Source organism: Blennius ocellaris (genome assembly GCF_963422515.1).
Source record: "Blennius ocellaris genome assembly, chromosome: 20".
NCBI lineage: Eukaryota > Metazoa > Chordata > Actinopteri > Blenniiformes > Blenniidae > Blennius > Blennius ocellaris.
The window spans coordinates 6449874-6463851 of NC_137669.1; the positions used below are offsets into that span (position 1 = coordinate 6449874).

The 13978-nt window shown below is 45.4% G+C and overlaps 1 protein-coding gene across 1 annotated transcript in view; it reads right to left on the bottom strand.

Annotated features, from left to right (window-relative positions):
* Nucleotides 1–2261: 2261 nt before the first annotated feature.
* LOC308144368 (retinoic acid receptor beta-like) overlaps nt 2262–13978 on the bottom strand; it is a gene marked incomplete at both ends in the record, with an annotated part of 99178 nt that continues 87461 nt past the window's right edge. The window contains 3 exons of the mRNA XM_080515473.1: nt 2262–2400; nt 10304–10490; nt 13335–13493. Coding sequence (XP_080371599.1) covers nt 2262–2400; nt 10304–10490; nt 13335–13493 — 485 coding nt within the window. The remainder of the gene's footprint in view (nt 2401–10303; nt 10491–13334; nt 13494–13978) is intronic.

Below are 13978 nucleotides of genomic sequence, written 5' to 3' on the forward strand. Positions count from 1 at the left end.
CTCAGAAACATTTATGCAGAATTCAGCTTCCGTTGTTTTGATCCTTTCACGAGATAAAATATTAGTTTTTTCAGTGGTCATTACATTATTATGAGCTGTTTGACTGTTAGTGTTTACTGATTTAAAATGGTAAAGTAAACCTTAACTTACTGTCTTTTCTCTCTCTCACACACACACACACACACACACACACACACACACACACACACACACACACACACACACACACACACACACACACACACACACACACACACCACCCTAAAGTTAATAAGTGAAGTTTCTCACTTTGTTGTGCTGCTGCAGGTAAAATGAGCAGAAGCTGAGTGCTGCCCTCTATAGGAGGGAGGGTCACTCCCTTCAGGTGAGTGTGGAGCGTACCATGTGCTCTTTATCAGAGGGAGGTTCACTGTGTGGAGCAAACCATGGCCTTTTTCCATCAGTGGGAGATCAAGTACTGATCCAATTCATAGGCAGTTTCTCACCAAGTACACATGGGTCACACCGATGCATTCTCGCTGCGCCCACTTTATCAAGGACACATTGACACCGGACCTGTGTAGGCTTGGGAGGACAAATCACCCATAATGCATTTGGCAAGAGATGGTGGAGGACATCCGCTCTTCCAAGCAGTTGACGTATGCATGACGTATCATGACGTATGCACGGACGCACTGGTGATCTAAGAATTGGAAAATGGCCCATGTGTGTCTACAGAGGAAGGTTCACCATAGCCGTGTTACGGAGCGATGCTGCAAAGCGTAACCGGAGCAAAGTCCGGTACCCGTTTCCACGGCAGAAAGGAGGTTAAAAAAGTAGGCGGGGCTTAAAGAGCTCCGCAGATATGTGACGTTACAACAGTCGTCTCAGCCTGGCGGCAGATCTCGATCTTATGAATCCTCTGTTGTTGTTTACATCCTCCACTTTGCACTTTTATTTTTTACAGCCGCAACTTCCGTGTTGGTTCTGAGAGAGCGAACACTCCGGTGACTTGCGCCGCGGCACAGAGCTTCGCTGGTGCGCTGCTCTTTAGCCTTTAGCTTTCTGCTCAAACGCGGGAGCAGCCACTCCGGCGCTGATGGCGCTCCTGCAGCTCCGCACCGGAACAAGGAGGCTGCTCCGAGTGTGTCGCTGCATCACGTCCGCGGTCCGTCCCCGTACCAGCGGCACTGGCCGGGTATGAACAGAACGTTGACCGCCGCGTTTGAACAGAAACCACAGACGCGATGCAAAGACAGACCCGGCGCGCGGCGTGCTGACGCGATGCAAAGTCCCGAGCCCCGGTCTCCCCCTGCCTCACATCCACTCTGTCACAACCAACACGAAAGTTGAGCAGCAAAGAAAAGAAAAAAAACAAAACCCCCCAAAAACAACCAGTGCAAAGCTGACCACACTGACAGCAGAGGATTCATCCAGCCGACACATTAAAATATTGAGGGCGTGTAGTAAATCACTGACCAATCAGCAGACGGCTCCTCAAGCTCAGACCCGTTCCATGGTCCTGGTACCCCGACGGAGGGGGAGCGGAAAAGCGGCCGCCTTTGGAGCGGTCGTTTCCGGGAAAATCACAAATTCCTGTGGTGGAAACACGAACCGTGACGGACCATACCGGTCTATCCCTGCACTTTCTGTGCGGTGGAAATGGGGCTTATCTTCAGGTGTGCGTGTTGGAGCATACCATTGTCTTGATCGATCAGGGGGGTTTCTCCCTCATTCCCCTGAGTCCCTGAAGAAAAAGCTTGGGAATCACTGCGCCTGACTTGGCGGGAATAAAGAGGTGAAACAAATCAACCTGTCCAGGTAGGAAGCAACACTAACTGTCAATCAATTTCACCTGTTGTTGCGCAAACGAAACAAACGCCGAAACAAAACTTCAATCATGTGCACTCACACGAGTACTTTAAAATAAATATATTTTATTACTTTGCCAGGACAGTTCATGGTAAAGTTAGACAGTATGTGAACATAAAAAGCATATGTTAATGTACAAACAGAGACAATATTTTAAATGGAGAGCAGACACCCGATCGAAACTGGAAGGTCGAGTTAAAGGATCCGCAGCAGGGGCTGATGGGAAGGGTCCGAAGCGGTTCCACCTCCCGCCGCCGTGCTCGGCGAGAATACGAGCGTCATTGTCTCGTCAACACTGCATGTGACTGGTACAGACTCTGATCCTGACGATGGGCGAAGGCGACGGAGGACAGCGGGAGAGGCTCTTCTCTCCACCAGAGCGACTGGGAACGACGAACACTGAGCTCCGGTCAGGATTCCGCGGCTCCGGTGGAGGTGTGACAGCGAGGGTGAGACCGATATGAGGCGTCGACGGCCCCGAACGCCGCTTCTCCGGATAAATGGAGGTTAGCTCGCTTTGCTAGCACTGCCTCCGAAATGTTGGTGGTTCTGCGTGAGTTCGGAAGACAATCGTTGATTCCCAATGACATCGAAACAAGCAGAGAGGAAGAAAAAAAAAATGTCACTACTCATACAAAATATGCATTAGCATTAGCATTAGCTCCCTTTAAAAAAAAAAAAAAAAAAGGTTCCTAATACTGAGTTCAAACTTTCATAATGAGCCTCTGGGGGGATTTTATGATTCATGGATCCTGTTCAAGACCAACAATTGACACAAAAACCAAACTGAACATCTGTTGTGTCGTATGTTAGTTACCCCGACACCTTAAAGGTCCCATATCGTGTGAAATTCAACTCTACTGTAATATTTATCTATGACAATCCTCACTTTTGCTGCACTTTTTTTTTTTTTTTTAAACAAATTTACCCTTCATGACATCACAAGGAGAAACAACCACTCTCTCTGGTAGTAAACACTCACGTTGACCCTGCCACAGGTGGAGGAGCTCAACCCTCCAGCGGGGGCCATTTTTTTTTCTCCTTGCAGACGCAACCGGAAAACAGACATGGAGTAGGCGTGGCCAGACACAGCTCATTAGCATTTAAAGGTACAGTCACAGAAACAGCGTGTTCTCAGTAGAGCTCACCAGAGGGACTTTTCAACTGATGGACATTCAGGACCACGGCTGGTTTGGGGGAAATACACTTTGAACAGGATGTTGTTGGCCCTGTGACACCGATGTGAAATTGTTGAAAAACTGTATAATATGGGACCTCTAATATCCATCTATTCTGTGCTGAACTGTACATGAGGAAACATCGCGGGGACTCTCTTTTACAAGATTTACTGAGAGTACTGAAGTCTTAAACCACCGGATGTGTGTTCGTGCAGGGCTGCTGTTGTCAGACTGATTATTGGCACCAACACGACCAGATCTGACTCACTGACCCTTCGCCGGCTCTAAAAAAAAACCTAAAACAAAACCCATATCGGTCAAACCCTGTTGGAGGGGATCGCCAATAAGCCGCCGATTGATTGGATTGATTGATTGGTGACGGCTGATTGGCTGAGGATTGTTCAGAGAGGACATGTAACGGAAACAGAACGTTTCAATGAGGTGACTTGGTCGTCCGTTTCTTCCACCTAACGACTCGTCACCGATCTGCGTGTTCAGAACGGCCCAGCTCCTCCTCTCCGATTCCGAGTCGTGCGTCTTTTCCCACAGAGCTGCCAATTGGAATGCAAAGCACACACCATTTATATAACATCTCTGCAGTGAGCTAGATAGTAGAGTATTACAGTTACGTCGGTACAACATTCAACAGAAACGAACGAGAGTAATTCAGCAAAAGTCGTTTTTTTTTCTTTTTTCCCCCCCGAAGGAGCGGCGGAACGAATCCCCACCACTTCAGGGGGTGGATGCAGACATTCTTCAGCTGTGAAGGACTTCCAGCTCCCAAATAAACAAACAAACAAACAAACAAAGCAAACAATTAAAATAAAATTTAAAAAAAAAGGAGGAAAACACCGAGACGTCTCCCTACTTTCTCTCACCAGGAGAGCAAGACCGGGAGAGAAACGGAGGGAGAGCGTTTCCTTTCGTACATGGAAACAAGAGGAAGTGCTCCTCCACACTGCATCATTCTTCTGACAGACTCCGACTCCTTATTCACATTCAAACAGAAAACTCAAACAGCTCTGGTTTCCCTTATGATATGTATTTCCCAAGCGGGGATGGAATGCAGATGTGTTGGTTTCAGGGTTTTTTTGTTTTTTTTTGTGTGTCGCCAAGGCCCAGAATCCTTCACTGCCCCGTTAGAAAGGTCCGCGAGACGGAACGTCGGCGCCGAATCGATCGGGAGCGAACGCACGAGGAGACATTTTGTGCCAGAATGCAAGTGACACGAGCTTTTTAAAAAAGTCGTTCTAGCGTCGTCTGTCGGGGATCGAGAAGAAAAGCCTTCACAAAACGACGCCACGCAAATATATCGCAAAATGTATCGCAATTCAACAAACACAATCACAAAAGACTAACTGAACTGCGACAAAACGATGCTTCCATGCACTCTGCAAATTTAAAACGATGGAATTTACAGACAGTTAATTCAGATTAATACACGGAAAATTGTGCGATTAATGAAAACATGTCACGGGTTGACTTCCTGAAGTAGCTTGTGGTCGCAGATCAGAATCCGGACGCTGGAAAGTCGAGGAAAAACCAAGGAAATCTCAAACCACCAAGACATTCACATCATGTCCTTACGAATTTGTTTTCATCGGAAATCGTGGACAGGCTGATCACCTGTTGAGTGTTTACTGAACACAGTAGGCTCCATCGTCACTGAAAATGATGAGTGGACAATATATTTCTGGTTCCCTCCACTTGAAAACAGTGTTTTGGAATCGTTCCTTCACCTGCCTGTTAAACACGAGTTTTAATTTGTACAAAGTTGATTAAGACGTTAAGACGACTTAACCCGTCGGGGTCGAGAAAACAGGGCTGCCTGATGTTAGTTAACGTGGTCTGTGACGTTTTCATAAATATGATGATACTCTATGATTCAACCACATGTACGTGATGTTAGAAAAATTATGAGAAATCAATGCACCGTACATGGAAACATAATTTATCACAGCTCACATATCGCCTTTCCCGGTATTCCTTACTTGAGACTGTTGTGATCACGATACAGTGGCGGTCTATTGAGCAGCCCTACGGTACGAGGCGAGGCAAAGGAACGTACGAACAGATCATAGTTGTTCTAATTCATTGCTCAGCAAGAAAAACAACAAATCCAAAGTATGTTTTCTTGCTTTAGGTGATAATATGTGGAAATTTAGGGTTGTTGTACTGCTAAAAAGTGAGATATATTTGAGACCAGGTGGGTCAAACTTAAGGCCTAAACTGGCCCTCAGGCCACCAGGGTCTAGGAAAAATGGTGTCAGCCTTGTAGGAGTTGTCCCGATACACTGGCTGGCCAGTATGCAACTGGGTACATCGTATTCCCAATAAATATCCCTATCAGAGGTGTTTACGCCAGGTATAGAACGTAAAGTGCGTTGTTGTAGTAAAACCGTTTCGTCCCATCTGCCATCGATCAGTTTTGCCTGAAGCCAGGTCATGGATGTGTGCCACAAAACATAGAATATACAAACTGAATCCGAATAGAGAAAAGTGAATCTGAATTGTGAGTTGATTTTATAGCAAAACCAAACCAATCAAATTAATTTTAAATTACACTATTGAGATTCAGATTCAAAGAATTCAAATACACTTCCTACAGGCTCTTGTCGTCTCATAATCTAAGCGTCATTGTAAATTAGTGTAGAAGCCGTAAAAAGTGTTGCTGTGGCAACCACATGAACAGCAATACGTCTTCGTGTTTGAAGTTGAGTTTTCCTTGAGCTCAAATCAGAAGTTTGAGCATTTGGACTTTTCCGAAAACCTCGACCGGCACAAACCGAACCACCGACGTCTGAATTGTGAGCGACCACAAACCTTCAGCCTCAAAGTCACGACGTTAAAGAAACGTAGTGCTAAAACCTGGACGGACGCTCCGTCCATCCGTCAAGATCCTAACCAGTCGGATCCAGATCGGCCTGCTGGAACTGATCGCGGCTGTCGACGGGCAAACGCCTTCCGTTTCTCTTTTAAAGACTTCCAGAGTTACGTTAGATTTTTGTGCTTGATCGGATCAGTTCCATGATGTCGTTGGGCCTCATCGGGTTTAAGCGCTGCAGTTGTTCCGTCAACAGCGAACAGAGAACGTTTGGTGACGGACCCGGGTCCCGGTTTGGGAGCATCTTATTTCACCGAGTTCGGTATCTAACGTTCCCGCCTCGGCGGTGGGGGAACGCCGCTTTCTAGGATGATCTTTTCTCTCTGGGCCACCACGCCCTGCCACCGCCCCGCCGACGGGTTGGATCGACTGTCTGGATTCCGTTGGCCGACCTGGAAACTCCTTTTGCATTGTTATGAACTAGCTTACACATCGAGTCTGAAGAGCAAGGCGTCAGACGTACGGGGTCGGATTCTGCTCGTCTGTGTGCTTTCTGCATGAGCGTACAATCATCCCGACCCACAAGGCTCGGTCGTCAGTGTGTTTTAAGGATTGCAGTGCCCCGCCCTGCCCCTCCCCCCCTTCCACTCACTACCGCCACCGCCACCGCCACCGCCACCGTGCTCCACCGGTTTCTAACAAGACACTTCAGAAAATGCGAGTTGAGGGTCTCTGCTGGTAAGGCCGTAGCAGAGTAAGTGCGGTTTGTAGTACGTGCTGCTGGAGGTAGATACACACTCATTAGTCCGACACACAATTTCAGTTGGGAAACGTTTGTCTTTTAAGACGTCACAACGATCGTGTGGTTCGGAGAGAAACGGCCCGTACAGGTCAAGGCAGCAAATGAGCTGCAGGAGAACCGGCGTTTCTCTTTGTGTAGTTTTAACTCCGATCTGTCGTTAAGTTAAAAGCGAGGCTAAACGCGACGCAGCCAAATAAATTTTGATGTTTCCACATATTACATATTCTGTCTTCTTATGGTCCTTTGCAAAAAAAAAAAAAAAAAAAAAAAGGTCCAACAGTGTTCCTGCACCTCCCAGAAATGAAATTTAAAAAGAAAGATCAAGTATAATAAAAAAAAAAGAAGAAGAAATTGCTTATTTGCAGCACAATGTTTGTGCTTCAGGTATTTTTTTAAATTTAAACATGTCAATGGAAAGCGTAAGTTAAGGAATTCCAGCTCAGAGTTTAGAAATGCTACATCACAATTTTTTTTTTTTTAAATAAATACATTGGTCATACCATCATAAAAGTTTCAAACAATATTTTGTGATATTAGCCGCAAATTTATTCGGTAAAAAGTGCTAAGTGCAAAATTGAGCTAACCATTGCACAGGACGATGAACACAGAGGTCAGTATTTGATCGATATTTACATGAGTCATTCATAAACCAATCAAAGATGCTAACGGTTAGCTAACTGAGACAGTAGTTGAGTTCCTTTTGAGTTTCAATGTGATATATAACGTCTGCAATCTTTTGTAGCATCTGTTACTTAATTAACTAAATTATTACAAGGAAACATTTATCACTAACCGAAAGTGATAGACGAAAGCTAAAAAGCTAAGCTAATATTTACACTTTCTGTTTACTCAGGCTTTTATGCAGCATCAAACTTTCACTTTTTCTTTTTGTTGAGCTCTTTTGAGTTTGTTGTGCGTTATTTTTGGAGGTAATGTACTGCTTTTGACTAAAACGATAAATTAAGCAGAATTCTACTATTAAAAGCTAATGCTAAACAGCAACCGTGCTGAAATTGTATACTATAACTGTATGCAAATGTTTAGAGTCAATATTAGACTGAAACTGAGCAAAACTAAAGATATTGTGTCTCTTCAGAGCTGAAATTAAAAGCTAAAATTAGTCACACGCTGAATTACCATGGGACATGTGCAATAACTTCCATTTGTTCTCTGTTTACTAATTTCTACTGCATTTCCCTGCACCAATATTTTAGAACCTATTTTATCCCACATACTTTTTAAGTGTGTGTGTTTATATCATTGACACTGCATAGTAAATTCATTTTGCAGTGCAGCTTTGACGTAAATTGTCACAATGACATTCTAGTTAGAACTTGTATAAAACAAATTAAAATAAATTATGACGCTGGCTTGGTGTTGATTTTAAGAGATGAAATCTCAATAGTTTAACGTCAGAAACTGAGAACAGACGAAAAGGACGTTCAAAAACAGCCAATATGAAATATTAACCAAGATGAGTTAACGCAATAAGAATATTAACGTATGACTGTTAAACATAAACCATACACACGTTAAGCTTACCGAGTTAGTTACGAGCAAATAGTCGGAAAATAAAACGTAACCTTAATATAGCTTCAGGTTGATAAAGAAATGATATTGAAAGCTTTGAGTCAGGTCAACGTTAAACGACTGGGTCGAAATAAATTCTGAAACCTGAATTATAAAGTCAGCCAAGTGCTAATATCAAAGAGCTAAAATTACACAAATGCTACGAACAAGTGAAAATCACAGCGCGAGTAAACTTTTGAAGCGAAGAAAAAGTAACATGCAACCTAAATAAACGGAATCAACTAGACTCTAATGTTGGGAGCTAATAGAAACTATTCATTTACTCAGATACTAATAGTAACTGAAACAAGTTAGTTCAATACGTACAGCTACTAACGTGACCAAGTCTCTACAACGACTCGGCTCATTTCCTTCAGGGAAACAATGAGAGCAGCTCCAGTCTCCTGCGACTTCCACTTCCAGGATACGTTTCCCTCTTTAGCGTCTCAAGAGAAACTAATTTCCTCTGTTTTACACTGAATCTAGTTGAAACCTGCTCACTAGCTAGATAGTAGACTAATGTGAAGCGAGATTTTTTTATAGATGTTTCTGATGAAAAGTCTTCGTCTTACAGATAATAAAGTGCGATATCGGTTAAAGCTGAAGCTCGAGGTTCCCGGTTGAACCGGACTGCAGAGAAATCTCTGGCATTTAACAGCAGCTTGGTTTAGACGGCGAGTTGAATGGATCGAACGGCGATGCGGGAAGTTCGGTACGCCGCTTTGACATGCCGGTTCGGTACATTGATTTTTGTACGCCGGTTCGGTCCGCCAGTTCGGTGCACCAGTTCTGTACGTCGGTTCGGTACATCAGTCCAGCACACTGATTTTGTATGTTGGTCCGGTGCGCTGATTCGGTACATTGGTTTTTGTACGCCGGTTCGGTACATGGGTTCGGTACGTCGGTTCGGTACGCCGGTTCGGTACGTCAGTTCAGTACGTCGGTTCGGTACGCCGATTCGGTACGTCGGTTCAGTACGTCGGTTCGGTACGCCGGTTCGGTACGCCGGTTCTGTACGTCGGTTCGGTACACCGGTTCGGTATGTCGGTTCGGCACGCCGGCTCTCAGAAGGCTCAGTCTGATGAGTGTGTATGGAAGGCTTCTGCTGTTGTGCGGACGGGTTTGAAACAGACTCGGCTGTCGATAATAACGGAGAGAAGCTTTGCATTCTGGCGGCGTGGAGACACGAAACCAAGGAGTGTTATAAAATACGGCTTTTAAATATAGGAACGAATATAAAATATTAGACTTCCTTAATGTCTATATGCAACAACATTCTAGATAACTCTTCGGAGGACTTACAAGTCGTCCTTCCTTCTTGACGCAGCGCCCCGGAGATAATATTTAAGACAATGAGAAAAAAGCACCACAAAGTTCATCATAGAAACAGAGATCTAACCATACCATGGTATGTACAATGCACGAGGGATGAAGAGAGATGACAGAGAAAAAGAGACAGAGTGAGAGAAACCACTTATCAAACTCCCGTCATGCAGATAATAATTTACACAGGAGACCTGAGGAGTATCATCCCTGGCGGATTGTGTGTGTGTTGGGGGGGGCCACGCCCCCTTCCTGTCTTAGTCCCGCCTTCCAGAGACACCACGCCGAATAAGAGCTGGATTCAGAATTATACACAAAGCGCTGATCCTTGGAGGCCTCCGTGTCGACCGTCTTCTTTTAAAGGAGGGTAAAAATAGGACGAAGATAGAAAGATAATGGAATACCAAGCGGGGGAAAGGGGGGAGGGGGTGTTCGAGGGTGGGAGGGGTTTATAGGGTGGGCGGCTTCTCGCCGCATCTGTTCTTTTTTTTTTTCTTTCTTTTGTGCAAAGGAATGTCAGAGAGAGTTTCCGGCGGAGGTTCCTAGGGGTCGTCGTTGGGCGGCGTGGCCGGAGGAGCCGGAGGAGCTGACGGAGCCGGTGGAGCCTCTTCCTCCTCCTCCACCTCTTCCTCCTCCTTCTCCTTCTCCTCCTTCTCCTTCTCTTCCTCCTCCTCCTCCTCCTCCTCCTCCGGCTCCTCCTTCTCCTCCTCCTCCTCCTGCTCCTCCCGGTCCGGAGGCTCTGGGGAGTCCGGCGACTCCAGTGTGGCGGCGTCCTGGTTGGGGCTGCCCTTGTTGCTGGAGCTTTCCTCGGCCTCGGCCTCGGCCGAAGTGCTGCTGCTGCTGCTCTGGCCGTCCTGACCCTCCGAGTTCTCCAGCATCTCCTGGATGAGCGGCGGCATGCACCCCGGGATCTCCATCTTCAGGGAGATGACCCGCTCCGCTCCTGCAACACCACAACCCCCAACAATGTCAAATGCAATTCAACAGACCAAGTAGGATTAATCATCGCTAATGCTTCATAGGTTACTGTCCACACAGGCTAATGCTAATGCTATCATTCAGGGCCTGTCCACACGAGCTAGAACATTTTTTTCTCCCTGTCGTTCTCCACACACTACCATGTAAACTACCCAAACAATGTGGTACATATGCCAGGCCTGTAGGTGGCACTGTCACTCTGCCACAGAAATACACCGAAAATGCAGAAGAAGACAGAGAGTATGAAAAAAAAAAAATCATTGTATTCAAGAAATCCAGCATGTGGTCTCAAAGCGACGGCCATCGGCAGCTTCTGCAATTCCACCCGGAGCAGGTCGTCCGCCATGTTGAGGCGGTGGGGGTTATAGGTCGAGAGGCGGGGCCATGACATCATCGCTCTCGGTTCACGTGCGTCGTGTCCGTCCAGTGAGATCGTAACAGACCTGCTGCTTCTCATAAACCTTTCCCAGCACAATGTGTTTTATTTCCGTAAATAAAGAAAGATGCAGTAAAACTATTCAAATAGTTTAAAATGGGTAAAGATGCCATGTTGTTCTTATGTAAAAAGATCAGTTAAAAAGTGTATGATGAACCAAAAGCACATATAGTTAAAAACTTAGGGTGCAAAACTACACCATGTCCTATTTGTCTTTACATAAGCTGTAATTAGTTTCATGCTAAGTATCAGACTTATATAAATATATTATGTTAAAATGTGTGATGGGAGAATTCAGCTGCACTGGAAGGATGATACTCATTTTAAATCACTGCTGAATCAAAACTAAGCTGAATAGTTTGTAATTTAAGTGAAATTTAATACTGCATATATCTAACATTTAAAAACAAACAAAGTTAGGAACCAAACCTCACATATCTGGAACGTGATTATTTTGTGCACTTACCCAAAATTGAATAACAATTTGTTGGTGAAAAATCTAAACGTTGAAGAATTTTTTTTTATATAAAAACCTACAAGATTTAAAATATCCTGTCAGGAGCAACGGACAAGGAAAGATCTCAACAGCTGTTAGCCAGTACATTTAATGTGGAAAAGATTATTAAACCAGATAAATTTAAATAATTTAGATATCTATATAAACCATGTAAGAGACTTTAGTGGTGCAATGGCTCATCCTGTAATAATGTTAATATAATATTTAAAGCAGTTTGTTTTCCAAGTGTTTTGAAATCATTTCAACCGTGAGACTCAAATTAATTTAATGAACAAAGTTAAATCTGCTTGAATCTCCTCATTCGCTCTCTGACCTTCCTGTGATCTGTGTGGCAGCAGCTTCAAATAAAGAAAGTACATAAAGAGAGAAACCCCGAAGAAATGCTTCTTAAAGGATTAGGGAGACAAATAAAAGCGCGGGTGAGAACAAAAGCCGGCGACGCCGCGGTACAAAGAGGAAAGTTTAAAAGCCGGTGGGTTTAGAGCGGATCTGGAGGAGGGGAAGCCGAGAGAGAGAAGTTCTTCAGGTGGGTCAGCGGGAAGTCAAGTGTCCGGAAGGTTCCGCAGGAGGACGAGGAGGGATACAGAGAGAATCAGTGAGAGCGTTCAGGCTCCAGTGGATTTACAGGAGGATTCAGGGGAAAAAAAAAAAAAAAACCTCCAAAGTGCCATGACTCCAGTGGAGCACGGTGAATCACAGTTACTTTATGATTTAGAACCATGGTCTCCTGCAGCTCGCCTAAGTCGCTGTGGATGTGTGTGTGTTGCTAAAACTCCCGCCTAATGTGAGAGCGTGTCTCCTTTAAGAACCGCCAAGGTCAGTCGGGAAACCGCTGCCTTTGTTGCATTTTGCAGTTTGTTTTGCAACGATAACGATGTCGAGACTCTTTCAATATGGCATCCAGAGTGAAGCACTTTGAACATCCACCAATCAATGAAAACATCAACAACAACAACGTCTGCATACAGAGTGGACATTTCTCACATCTATCTATCTATCTATCTATCTATCTATCTATCTATCTATCTATCTATCTATCTATCTATCTATCTATCTATCTATCTATCTATCTAGAGTTTGATAGATAGATTATAGACACAACTGTCCTTCGCTCGTTTGCATGAAGTCGCAACTTCGTGAAACTTTGGCGAAACGCGGAACCAAAACGACGGCAGCTTCAGCAACAACTTATTTCTGGCCTCAAATTACTTTGCGCTAAACTGTTTAAGTACTAAAAGAGAAGGTTTGTGACCAAGCCGCCATCTTGGTGCAGCAGTAGGTAGCGGCTCTTGCAGAGTCCATGTGTTTGTCCAATGAGGTGCAGGCAGGTGTTACGTAGTTAGTTTTTTTTGGGGATGGGACTCGTCCGCCAAGTAAGCGATTCTCAGACGCCCTCGTGGACACGCACCTTGAGGAAACGAGAGGACGTGTTGCCTGGATCTCCCTCCATTCCTAAATACAAGGCGAAGCCCCACAGAACACCGAGGCTGTGATTGGTCGATTGGTTGCAGGTCACTGGAGAAGCCGTTAAATTCAAGAGTGAGCAGCACATAAGGCCTGGAAGCAGCGTGAAATATTCTGGTTTTTGGTTCCGTCCAAAACGCCTTGCGACACCTCCGACAACCTGGACGACCCTGCAGGAAGCCGGCTTGCAGCTCGTCGCTCTGGTCTGCTGGCTTCACCCCAAACCTAAAGTTCACGACGTCCCTTTCCGTCATTCGGACCAGACAATATACACTACCCACTGGTTTCACCGCCGACCCCCTACAACGCCTCCGAGCGCCCCTCTTTCCACACGATGTCGTGAGCGGGCTGTCGCCTCGCTTCCCTCTTTTTTCCCGGGACGTCCTCCTCACCTTTAGCGCTGATGCTGCGCAGGTCGGTGATCTTCATCAGGGTCTTCGGGAACATGTGCGGTTTGCTGGGCCGACGCTTCCTCACGTAAATCTTCAGAGCTTCCAGCAGCGGCTCCTGGAGCTGGTCCACCTTGGAGGGCTCCTCTAGGTCCTGACGGTCTGAGACAAACACACACACACACATACACACACACACATTTAGTCAAACTTGAGGCTCAGTTGCGTCAAATCCGTGTCTTTGCTTTATCTGATGCAGACGGAACCGGAGGCTAATGCGTGTATCACAGTGCGAAGCCTGGTTTGATTAAGAAGGAAGCCTTTATCTCGTTACGTCAACCCATTCGCTGCGGAGGAGAGATTTCAGCGATAGCCACAATTAGATAAAGTCGAGTCGAAAGAACTCATCTGGATCTTTTCTTTTCACTGAAAACTGCTCGGCGCTCAGAACTGCAGCGTGTCGGACAGTCGAGGGAAAAAAAAACCCATCCAGAACTGTTCAGAGATCAGTTTCCACCACAGGAATTGTCGAAGCATCAGCGTCAGCTAGTGCAGCAGTACAAGGATAGCGAAGTACTTTGATGTGTTTTACCATACGAGAGAGTTTATCACATTGGGAAAGGCCTCAGAGGCACGTTATACTATAT